The sequence below is a fragment of the Scardinius erythrophthalmus genome (genome assembly GCF_964197995.2).
Source record: "Scardinius erythrophthalmus genome assembly, chromosome: 21".
NCBI lineage: Eukaryota > Metazoa > Chordata > Actinopteri > Cypriniformes > Leuciscidae > Scardinius > Scardinius erythrophthalmus.
Window position 1 is genome coordinate 297,853 of NC_138241.1, and position 13,530 is coordinate 311,382.

Sequence of the window (13,530 nt, forward strand, 5' to 3'; positions counted from 1 at the left end):
TTTAAGTTATGGGATAAGGTTGAAAGATGAGTGAGAAGCTGAGAGAAGTCATTCAGAAAATCTTTGTTATATTTTGGGGGACAGTAAACAGTGAGGCAGAATACTCAAAGGATGAAAATAGAGGAGATACAGGAATCGGCACAACTTTCCAGGTCTCGCGATGAAACAGTGCGAGACCTCCGCCACGTCCAGAAGCACGGGGCTGGCAATTGTAAACAAACCCCGGCAGGGCAGACTCGTTGAGAGGAATAAAATCGTTAGTCAACTGCCAGGTCTCAGTCAAACATAAGAAATCAAGATTATAATCCATAATGACATCTCTGATTAGTGGACCCTTGTTATTGAGAGAGCGAATGTTCAGGAGACCGAAGTTGAAGGTGGCAAAGCTACTTTTACAGGCAGAGTTAGCCACTTTGGGCAGGCTAGCCAGACTACTATGATTAACGTTAGCTCCCCGGCTAGCGTTACGAGAGCGGCGGCGTCTGGTAAACCAAGTTGGTATGGAAGAATAAAAGTTCTTGTAAAAGCGCTTACCGCGCGATCCACGGTGGATGTATCTCCGGTTTGGCTGGAAGATGTCAGAAGGAATGGAGCAACCAGGTGGAGGCTGGAGGACATCGACATGGCGTCGGAGCTTCAGAAGCTCAGCAACAGAGTACTGGAACAAAGCGTCGGCTTGCAGGTGGGCAAGAGACACCAGAAGCCAGCCAAGCACGAACCAGAAAACTGACCGGAGAATCCACGTCATCCTGCACAGGAGAGAGAGAGAGGCTGGGGGGCCGGAGATCCTCAGGTAAGCATCAGCGGTGAAGATGTTAGGACGCAGTCGGGATCACAGAAGAGCGATACTCCAACAGTTACTGGTCATAAGCAGCAACCAATGTTGTCCAGGCGATGTAATGATTCAATTTGATCAGACTGAAACACTGTCTGTCTGAAAATTCGCTGGTATTGTCAAAATTTATGCCAAAGTTCTACCGGTGAGTAGCGGCGACAGTCACGCCAGCGTTCACTCTCCTTCAAAATGTATCCTATTAAGACAGTAGGCTAACATTAAAAGACTAAACTCGGCAAGACTATATATGCCTACCTTATTAATAAAGCATACTTAAAACAGGCAATCAGATTAAATCAGGTTAGGCATTTTTCTCCCATAGAAAACCATTATAAAAACGCTTAATGTGCAATAGCGCGTTGCATCTTCAATAACATGTATAGCCTACTGGGTTTTAATATCACTGTGTTACTGCATTATGCCACATTAAGCATTATTATCTTCATAAATGGCTAAATGGGAGGAAAACTTTATACAGACAAGAGAATATAGAATATGAACGCGATGCACAAAATTTCACGTTAATGGCGTTTTCCTCCCTTAGAGCCTGATGAAAAGAAAAAGCTTAACGTGAAATTTTGTCTTCCAAACTCGATGAAAAGCAGGGAAATGATGAAGTATGATTCTTTATTTTGAGGTGATGAGGGCGTTTACAGGTTTGCGTTCCTTCACGTGGACTATTGCATGTGTATCGCTGGTGCACGCATTGGTGTGGTCACATTAGAGATAATGATCTCGTTGCTTTCATAATGATTACTTAAACAGAGAATATTTATTTTTGAAATGATTTACATAATTTAAAAATAGACATATCTCTCATGTATGTGGCAAGTATTCGCTGAGTCACGTTTCAGAATGAACTTCACACTGAGAGGGACGGCAGAACGTGCATGGTGTTTATTTTACGAAAAGCACAACATTTTGTTTTTACTATGAGTGTACACAAATAAAAGTAGACATTTAACAGTTTTGAATGATGTATAACATTTGCCAGTATCACAAAAAATCGACTGAGTTATTTGAGTCTCTTTCGCACTGATAAGAAAAAAAGCGAGCTGGTCACGCTGGCGCGACCGCAGACCCCAGGGGGTTAAATACAAAATCGAGGTTTAGTATTTACAACTATGTATTTATTTGTAAAAAATGCTGCATATTCATGTAATTCTGGATGTTGCTCACACAAGTTGTAAAGTATTAGTTCTCTTACGAGAGGTTCTCTCGTACTGCGTAATAGCTTACGCTATGGGGAAACACTCTTTTCCTCGAGATACTGAAGCCAAAAAATTATCCTTAATTTTGTATTAATGTAAAAAAAAACAGCACGCAGACATGGGCGAGACAGCTCGCGCGCCCATTGGCTGCTCTGCAGCAACTGCAGCAGCCTATCGAGAGAGGCCCCTCGTGACGACTGATCCAATGAGGGCGCTTCGCGCCCACTGCGTCACGTCCCGCCGAAACGGGTGGGGCCTTGGGCTATAAATATAGCATTCGGGAGGCTGGTTAGCTGATTTTTCATCTCTTCAGCGAAGCTCACGCATTGCTGGATCCGGAGAGATCCATTCCCTGAAGTCGCTGGCCGTGCCGCCTTCTATCGCCGTTCCCGCTGCGCTATCCGGCGCCAATATCCTTTCTCTGGTATGTGTTTTGTGTATGTGTGTGTGCTCGCCACCGCGACACACACTCTCAATTGCACTAAAAGAGCCGGGCGTCTTTTTCAAGACGCCCTTCCCTTTACCTCCCCCAACCCGCAAGGCTCGCCGGTGTGCCCGCTTGCCTTGCCTGCTTCGCTAGAGTCTCTTCCTGATGGACAGCGGCCGCCGTCTGCCGCCGTTCCGTCGTGGATATCGACCAGAAGCCGTGGGATGTTATACCTGCTCTCCCTCTGCCGCGCAACCGCACCGTTCACAGGGGATGTCAGGAGCGGACGGTCACGGGGCTAGCTTTCTCTCTCCCTCTGTTCGAGCCGCGCAAACTGCGCCGTTCACAAGGGAGGCCGGAAGCGGACGGTCAGGGTTAGTTTTTTCTTTACGTTACAAAAAGCTACCCTGCCCCTGCGCCCCATTTCACGCGTCACTCACCGGCGAAAGGAGAAAAGAGTGTTTTTAGTCTCGCCTAGGCCGGACTGACCTCAATTTCTCACACATTTCTCAGTTCCCTGAGTCAGGCAACTGGAAATATCAATATTGCAGCAAACGAGCCTGTTATAATACAAGCACGCCTGCAAACAAACGCCGAAGAAAACATGTTGACGCTCTCTTATATCTTAGGTTTTTCGCACGAGAGACCGGTGTTCAAATCCCGGTCTGACGGCGGATAATTATGCCGTCAATGCTTCGCTCTGTCAGTTCCCTGAAAGGCGACTGCAGATGTGTATTTTGCAGCCAACGAGCGCGTTGTGCAACCCGCTCGCCTGCACCCAAACACCGTTTCTAAGGTTCCCGCGCGTCACTGGCGAAAGGAGAAGAGAGAGTTTTTTGTCCCGCTGCGGCCGGACCGACCTCCATTTCACACGCATTTCTCAGTCCCCTCTGAAGTTCGGGCGACTGGAAATGTCAGCATTGCAGTGAACGAGCCTGTTGTAATACAGCACGCCTGCAAACGAACGCCAGCATGTTGACACTCTCTGATAATACTCGAGGAAGTCCCCATCGAGCCATTCGAGCCTATTCAGTCGATAGACCTGGGCTAACTGATTGATTATGTATCTTCCCCTGTGGCCCAGTGGCAGATTCTTAGTCTTTCGCGCGAGAGACCCGTGTTCGATCCCGGGTTTACCAGCAGTGAAAATTATGCCGTCAATGTTTTCGTTCTGTCAGTTCCCTTGAAGGCGACTGCAGATACGTATTTTGCAGCCAACGAGCACATTGGACAACCCGCTCGCCTGCACCCAAACACTGTTTCTATGGCAACTTCTCGCTCGCTCAGTTCCAGAAAAATGTGACTGTTCCAGTGTGTTCTGGCTGAAAGCGCGAGTACTGCGCAGAGCGTGGACTTCCGGTCTGCTTCGTCTCAAGGTCAATCAGAAATGCGTCACAGCTCTGAAACCTTGGAAAGTAACCGACTGGTACCGATCAGGAGTAAGCCTGGGGACTTCCTCGAGTGTTAGGGTGGTGTCTACGGACGCATCCACCTCGGGATGGGGAACGCTGCTCGAGGGCAGACCGTTCTTTGGCCAGTGGTCAGAACGGGAAAAGCTTCTGCACATAAACTGCCTGGAAATGCTGGTAGTCATCAACGCGCTCAGGTGTTTTTATCCCCAGATAAAAGATCACCAAGTTCTGGTCCGCTCAGACAACATGTCAGTGGTGGCTTATATAAATCGCCAAGGAGGCGTCAGATCCAGAACCCTTCACAGGCTGACGGAACGCCTCCTGAATTGGGCTCAGCACAATTTGCGCTCGCTGAAAGCGGCTTTTGAACATAGGACCAGACAGACTGTCAAGGAACAATGTTCTGGCAGGGGAATGGTCTCTACATCCGCAGACAGTCCAACTGCTGTGGGAAGCAGACCTATTTGCATCTCAAGAAAACGCTCATTGTCCGGAGTTTTTTTCCAAGAGCAGGGATGCACTGGCCCACGACTGGCCCCGCTACCCGCTCTATGCGTTTCCCCCCGTCACGCTCTTACCACAGGTATTAGAGCGAATCAGGGAGAGTGGATGCTCAGTACTACTCGTGGCCCCATTCTGGACGAATCAAGCATGGTTCCCGGTTCTGATGCGGTTGACGAATACCGCCCCATGGCCGATACCAGTTGAGGAGAGATCTCCTCTCGCAGGCCAACGGCACGATCTGGCATCCCTAACCAGAGCTTTGGTCCCTGCATGCGTGGACTATCAACGGGTACCAGTTAAACTCCCAGAGGGAGTGTTAAACACAATCACACAGGCCAGAGCCCCGTCTACAAGGCGGCTCTATGCCTCGAAATGGTCAGTGTTCTCTAACTGGTGTGCAGCTAGTGACATATCACCCTCACACTGTGGAGTGTCGGAGGTTCTTTCCTTCCTACAAGAGCTACTGGATAAGGGCAGAGCCCCATCCACGCTCAAGGTTTATGTGGCGGCCATAGCAGCGTTTGCTGAGCCAACGCTGGGTAGGTCACTGGGAAGAAACGATTTGATCATTCACTTCCTTCGAGGAGCTAAGAGAATGAATCCTCCCAGACCCCCCTCAGTCCCCATTTGGGACCTTTCCACGGTCCTAGAGGCCATGAAAAGCTCCCCATTCGAGCCTATTCAGTCGATAGACCTGAAACATTTGTCTTTCAAAACAGCGTTTCTTCTGGCTCTCGCTTCAGTGAAGCGCATAGGGGACTTGCAGGCGCTCTCAGTGAGCGCGACGTGTATGGAGTTTGGGCCTAACGACTCTAGAGTCATACTCAAACCGAGGCACGGGTACATTCCTAAATCCCTCAACACCGCGTTTAGGGCGCAGATCATTTCCCTGTCAGCCCTACCGGTCTCTGACGAGGAGGGAGACGCAAGCTTCCTTTGCCCAGTCAGGACATTAAGAGCTTATGTGTCTCGCTCAGCTGTCTTTAGACAGACGGAGCAGCTCTTTGTTTTGTGCAGCGAACGTTCTAAGGGACTGGCCGCGTCGAAACAGAGCCTATCCAGGTGGATAGTTGATGCTATAGCACTGGCTTATACATCAAAGGGCTTACAATGCCCGTTAGGTGTCAAAGCGCACTCCACGAGAGGCATGGCCTCGTCATGGGCTTGGTCTAGTGGGATTGCTTTACAAGATAACTGTATGGCGGCAGGCTGGGCCTCCCCGTCTACATTTATAAGGTTCTACAACCTAGAAGTTCCCACTTTGCAGGCCAAGCTGCTCTCGGTCTAATAAACCAGTATTATCTGCCCGTCACTACCGGCTCAAAATACTGAAACCGTTACAGCGTCGTTCACTGAGCGACTAAATTTTCTGTGGGCAGTGTGTAAGTCCCCCTGATATTATATCAGCCCAGGCTGAGTTCACCCTGGCTGTATGGAACACTTGATATAACCTGCTCTTTATAGAGCACTATATTCTAGGGAATGATGCTAATCAGCCTCTCTTTCCGGACTCTCTGTGAGTCCCTGATGATTATGCACTGTATGAGCCCCGGGCACCTACCCGTGGGACTTTAGTGTGGGATCTCAGCACGCACGCCGTTTTGCATTGTGTTCCCCATAGCGTAAGCTATTACGCAGTACGAGAGAACCTCTCGTAAGAGAATGTACTTGGTTACTATCGTAACCTTGGTTCTCTCTAGAAGAGGGAACGAGTACCGCGTATCCTGCCGAGCATGCATCAAACTCTGGTTCGCTTCGGCGATGAAAAACCAGCTAACCAGCCTCCCGAATGCTATATTTATAGCCCAAGGCCCCACCCGTTTCGGCGGGACGTGACGTAGTGGGTGCAAAGCGCCCTCATTGGATCAGTCGTCACAAGGGGCCTCTCTCGATAGGCTGCTGCAGTTGCCGCAGAGCAGCCAATGGGCGCACGAGCTGTCTCGCCCATGTCTGCGTGCTGCCGCAACGCGTTTTACATTAATACAAAATTAAGGATAATTTTTTGGCTTCAGTATCTCGAGGAAAAGAGTGTTTCCCCATAGCGTAAGCTATTACGCAGTACTCGTTCCCTCTTCTAGAGAGAACCGAGGTTACGTTAGTAACCGAGTACGTTTCAATGTAGTAACGCACATTTGTGAATTTGTCAAATAGATGGATAGTTGTGCACACAATAACTAGCACCAGGCCTATTCATTTGTAGTTGTTTGTGTGTGGGTTGGGAAATGCCTGATCCACACATGCACATCTTCTTTGTTGCAAGCGCAAATTATGATACACTAATACAAAAGAAAACATTTGTATTCATAGAAATGTCTCTATTTGTACAAATTGCTGCACATACATTTATTTCAGAATTTTGTAAACGCAAGTTGAAAGGCATTTGGTTGTGGATAGTAAAACATACTTACAACATTTATTAAGTTTATGGATAATTGTGCATTTATTTAATCAATTTGAAACTAAATTCATCCCATAGTTGTGAAGCACGAGAGTGGTGTGTGTGTGAAGAGTGGTGTGTGAAGAGTGAGAGCAGTGTGTTGTGTTGTGACCTTCCCGCAGCTGCTGGTGAGGGCCGCCAGAGACGCCAGCAGACACTCGTTGGTGGTGCGCAGCTTCTGTGTGGCGGTGGGCAGCTCCTGCTCCAGGGAAACCTTCTGACTGTAGTGTGAGGACAGCTCTGAGGAGACAGCAGACTTACACACGAGCCGAGACTCTTATTAGGCGCTCTGATCTCACCTGAACACACACCTGTGGTGACGTCGTGTAGGCTGTGTAAGCTCGCGCTCATCTGGGTGAACACGGCGTTAGCGCTGCTCTGACACATGGCATCTGAGCGAACACCTGCGGCAGAGAACATCACTGACCACTCAAACACGGGCACAACACGGGCACACAACACGCACATGACACGGAGCGACACGACACGGGCCGCCATACACAGAGACACGACACGGACACGGACATGGACACGGACACGACACGACACGGACACAACACGGGTAGCCACACACGGACACAACACGACACAAACACGGACAAGGACACGACACGGGCTGACACTCACACAACACGGACACGGACACGACACGGACACGGGCTGACACGCACACAACACGGACACGGACACGGACGGACACGGGCTGACACGCACACAACACGGACACGACACGGGCTGACACGCACACAACACGGACACGACACGGACACGGGCTGACACGCACACAACACGGACACGACACGGACACGGGCTGACACGCACACAACACGGACACGACACGACACGGACACGGGCTGACACGCATACAACACGGACACGACACGGGCTGACACGCACACAACACGGACACAGAATGACACGACACGGACCGCCACATACGGACACTGACACGGACACTGACACGGACACGGGCTGACACGCACACAACACGGACACGGATACGACACGGGCTGACACGCACACAACACGGACACAGAATGACACGACACGGACCGGCACATACGGACACTGACACGGACACGGGCTGCCACACACGGACACGACACGGGCTGACACGCACACAACACGGACACAGAACAACACGACACGGACACGAACCCACCACATACGGACACTGACACGGACACGACATGACACGGGCTGACACGCACACAACATGGACACGGACACGACACGGACACGGGCTGACACACACACAACACGGACACGGGCTGACACGCACACAACACGGAAACAGAATGACACGACACGGACCGCCACATACGGACACTGACACGGACACGCGCTGCCACACACGGATACGACACGGGCTGACACGCACACAACACGGAAACAGAATGACACGACACGGACCGCCACATACGGACACTGACACGGACACGCGCTGCCACACACGGACACGACACGGGCTGACACGCACACAACACGGACACGACACGGGCTGACACGCACACAACACGGACACAGAACAACACGACACGGACACGAACCCGCCACATACGGACACTGACACGGACACGACATGACACGGGCTGACACGCACACAACACGCACACAACACGGACACAACACAGGCTGACACGCACACAACACGGACACGGATACGACACGGGCTGACACGCACACAACATGGACACAGAATGACACGACACGGACCGCCACATACGGACACGGACACGGGCTGCCACACACGGACACGGACACGACACGGGCTGACACGCACACAACACGGACACGACACGGGCTGACACGCACACAACACGGACACGGACACGACACGACACGGACACGGGCTGACGCGCACACAACACGGACACGGACACGACACGACAAGGACACGGGCTGACACGCACACAACACGGACACGACACGACACGGACACGGGCTGACACGCATACAACACGGACACGACACGGGCTGACACGCACACAACACGGACACAGAATGACACGACACGGACCGCCACATACGGACACTGACACGGACACGGGCTGCCACACACGGACACGACACGGGCTGACACGCACACAACACGGACACGACACGGGCTGACACGCACACAACACGGACACAGAACAACACGACACGGACACGAACCCGCCACATACGGACACTGACACGGACACGACATGACACGGGCTGACACGCACACAACACGCACACAACATGGACACAACACGGGCTGACACGCACACAACACGGACACGGATACGACACGGGCTGACACGCACACAACATGGACACAGAATGACACGACACGGACCGCCACATACGGACACGGGCTGCCACACACGGACACGGACACGACACGGGCTGACACGCACACAACACGGACACGACACGGGCTGACACGCACACAACACGGACACAGAACAACACGACACGGACACGAACCCGCCACATACAGACACTGACACGGACACGACATGACACGGGCTGACACGCACACAACATGGACACGGACACGACACGGACACGGGCTGACACACACACAACACGGACACGACACGGACACTGACACGCACACAACACGGACACAGAACAACACAACACGGACACGAACCCGCCACATACGGACACTGACACGGACACGACATGACACGGGCTGACACGCACACAACACGCACACAACACGGACACAACACGGGCTGACACGCACACAACACGACACGGATACGACACGGGCTGACACGCACACAACACGGACACAGAACAACACGACACGGACACGGGCTGACACACACACAACACGGACACAGAACAACACGACACCGACACGAACCCGCCACATACGGACACTGACACGGACACGACATGACACGGGCTGACACGCACACAACACGGACACAGAACAACACGACACGGACACGAACCCGCCACATACGGACACTGACACGGACACGACATGACACGGGCTGACACGCACACAACACACACACTAGGGCTGCACGATTATGACAAAAATCATAATTGTCGATTATTCCCTTGAAATTGTAATTGCGATTATTAATTACGATTATCACAATTTACATTGAATATATATATAGGCATATTATACTACATGTTTGCTTAAAAATTTGGAACACACACACTGTCCCCCTTTACTTAACATATACATAAATTGTAAGAATATGACTAATAGTAAAGACTACTAAGAAATAAACATTAGGCCTATGCTAAAGCTATTAAATATCAGTCCCAAAATAGCTTTTGTTAATACAATGTTGGTATGAGCCACCACAGTCATTTAAAATATAAAAAATAACACAAAGTGAAAATAAAGTGCCATTTTGGGGTTAATACACTGATCTATATAGAATGTCATTATATAGATCAGTGAGTTAATGTTAAAACGACAGTTACCATGGTGATACACAATACTAACAAGAACTTAATGAAACATGGAAACTGCTCCTGGTGAATAGAATGAAAATCATCCCTGCATGCAAATCCTTCTCAGCTAACACACGACGTAACAGTAACGTGATTTATTGGTATTTTACTTTTGTGACTAACCAATTTACAACGTAACAACGTTGCATGCTCGTAGTTTCCTTTGCACTTTATACACAGCGCGCGCCGCCGCATTTGCGCGTGCAATTGAAGAGTGTGCGCTACGAACACAGTAGCCTATAACGGCTGACATGACAGGAACGTCCGTTTTTCTGAGGTGAAAGACTTTTTATTTCAGCGTACACATACGTCGCTACCTGGTAGTTCCTTCCTATTGTGCTGGGTTTTCTGAAGTAGTTGTGATTTGCCTCTTACAACATGCTCTAAATGCACACAGAGTGGATTTTTTTTTTTTTTTTGTAATCGCGGCTTTGAACGATTACGTAATCGTGGATCCATAATCGTAATCACGATTAGAAATTCGATTAATTGTGCAGCCCTAACGGACAAGACACGGGCTGACACGCACACAACACGGACACAGAATGACACGACACGGACCGCCACATACGGACACTGACACGGACACGGGCTGCCACACACGGACACGACACGGGCTGACACGCACACAACACGGACACTGACACGGACACGACACGGGCTGACACGCACACAACACGGACACTGACACGGACACGACACGGGCTGACACGCACACAACACGGACACTGACACGGACACGACACGGGCTGACACACACACAACACGGACACAGAACAACACGACACGGACACAAACCCGCCACATACGGACACTGACACGGACACAACATGACACGGGCTGACACGCACACAACACGGACACTGACACGGACACGACACGGGCTGACACGCACACAACACGGACACTGACACGACACGGGCTGACACGCACACAACACGGACACTGACACGGACACGACACGGGCTGACACGCACACAACACGGACACAGAAAAACACGACACGGACACGAACCCGCCACATACGGACACTGACACGGACACGACATGACACGCACACAACATGGACACGACACGCACACAACAGATCCACGACCTTTTAGTGAGACAGGCCGAGCTGAGAGACCGGCGTTTGGCTCTTGAAACATCACGCGCCGATGCTCACAAATCAGAGATTAATGTTACTAACCCGCTGACTCCGACCTCGTCTACTCCGTGCGTTACTCGGCATCGGTCCCGAGCGCCAAGGTCGCGATCAGCCATGGTCTCGTTCACTCCGGCTCCAACACGCCACCACGAAGCCTGGATATTTCCGCAGCGGAAGACGCGAGTCAGGTCTAGACCAAGACCCTCTCCGACCCTCCCGGTTTTCGAGTTATCCACACAAAACCGCTTCTCCCCTCTTCGCGAAACAGAACGCGATGCTGTGATCATCGGTGATTCCATTGTTCGGCACGTCCATGCTACATCAGGTAAAAATAAGGTGCACAGTCACTAGTGGTGCAACGGATCATCATTGATCCGTGATCCGTTCGGATCAATATCTTCGGTTCGGCACACACGTGATCCGCGGATTAATTTATGAAAAAAAAAAAAAAGTTGTGCGCATGTTCAGTCCACACACAGCGTGGTCATGGCGAGCGGAGGAACGGAGGAGCTTGAACGCCCCGCGTCATTTAAATCCCCTGTATGGGAGCATTTTGGCTTCCCTGGAACACGCGTCTATTTCGCTTCAAACGCTCGCTTTATCATTATACGCGCGCGGCGCGTCCTATTCGCTTTGGACGCGCGAAAGGATTCAAACTGTTCAAGCATCGAACTAGACGCGAAAATGGTGTGAACCATAGACTGTAAAAAAATATGAACACAGCAAAATGAACAGGCTGCGATGTATGCTGGAATGTGTGTGTGTGTGTGCGCGCGTGTGTGTCAGAGAGAGAGAGAGAGAGAGAGGCACGGGCGCGATCGAACAATCACACACACGCACACATGCTGTTTAAAAGCAAAAATTATCTCATCTTTTGGACATTATATTGCATTGATTTTCATTTCTTGTCCTCAAACAGAGAAATCTGTTTATTTTGAAGTTACACATTCTACATTGATTAAAAAAGAAAATCAAATGTGTTTTTAATGGTAGTATAATTTCATACAGAAAAAAATGATTTATAATTCAGATGAGAATAACGTTAAAGTTCATTAAAATTTTAAGGAAACAAATATATTGATCTGAAATATAGCAAATTAATTTTAAATTCATTCAGGTAGCCTACAATTACCAAACATATCTCAGGGTCTTTTGAATAAAGGGTGACAGTCTTTCATTATCAACTGTTGTTGTGGACTATATACTGGAGAAGTAGCCTATTTGCTCTCCATTTGAGTGAGATGTTTTTATGTGGCTAATTGAGCAAAGTGCTTCTATATATTTTATTATTAGGAGTATTAGTTCAAGAATAAAATAAAAATATCGGATTGATATCGGTATCGGCAAATAGCTGATATGCTGCGGCATCGGTATCGTATAGGAAGTGAAAAAGTGGTATCGGGACATCCGTGGAAACACATCAAGCATGGCCACGCATTTGAAGCGACATCACCCCAGTGTTTTGCTGACAGGAGTGAAAATGAAGGCTGCTCAACGTTGCACAATCAGACCGGGCTAAAGCCATCACAAACGCTATCAGTGTGTTTATAGTCACGCTTCATGGAATGAACCCGTCGCACACCCACTGTTGATTTTATATATTTTAATTTAATATTTTAAAAATGTTAATAAACAAAAAGACAAAACTTGTGTTTATTTGTCTTGTCTTGTCTTTTTTTTTTTTTTTTTTGCTGATCCGAAAAATGATCCGATCCGTGACTCTGATCCGAGAAACGATCCGAACCGTGAGTTTTTTGATCCGTTGCACCCCTAACAGTCACTGCTTTCCTGGTGCTCGTGTTTCTGAAATCACTGCTCGCGTTCCCGAGATTCTGAACGATAACGAGCGCGTCGGAACTTTGGTATTGCACGCGGGAGTGAACGACATCAGGCTGCGCCAGACGGAAGTTCTGAAGAAAGACTTCAGGAATCTGATCGATACGGTACGCAGCACATCGCCTGATATAACGGTCATTGTGTCAGGACCGCTTCCCACGTACCGACTAGGACATGACAAGTTTAGTAGATTATTCGCGCTAAATGAATGGTTAACGTCATGGTGCACTGAGCAGAAACTGCTCTTTGTAAATAATTGGAATCTGTT

General features: G+C 49.6%; 1 protein-coding gene across 3 annotated transcripts in view; it reads right to left on the reverse strand.

The window, feature by feature from the left end:
• ppp1r21 (protein phosphatase 1, regulatory subunit 21) overlaps positions 1-13,530 on the reverse strand; it is an 86,516-nt gene that overhangs the window by 39,859 nt on the left and 33,127 nt on the right. For all 3 annotated transcript variants that reach the window (XM_081351529.1, XM_081351528.1, XM_081351527.1), the window contains exons 13-14: positions 7,138-7,230; positions 6,939-7,066 (exon numbers count right to left, since the gene is read on the reverse strand). In XM_081351529.1, coding sequence (XP_081207655.1) covers positions 6,939-7,066; positions 7,138-7,230 — 221 coding nt within the window. The remainder of the gene's footprint in view (positions 1-6,938; positions 7,067-7,137; positions 7,231-13,530) is intronic.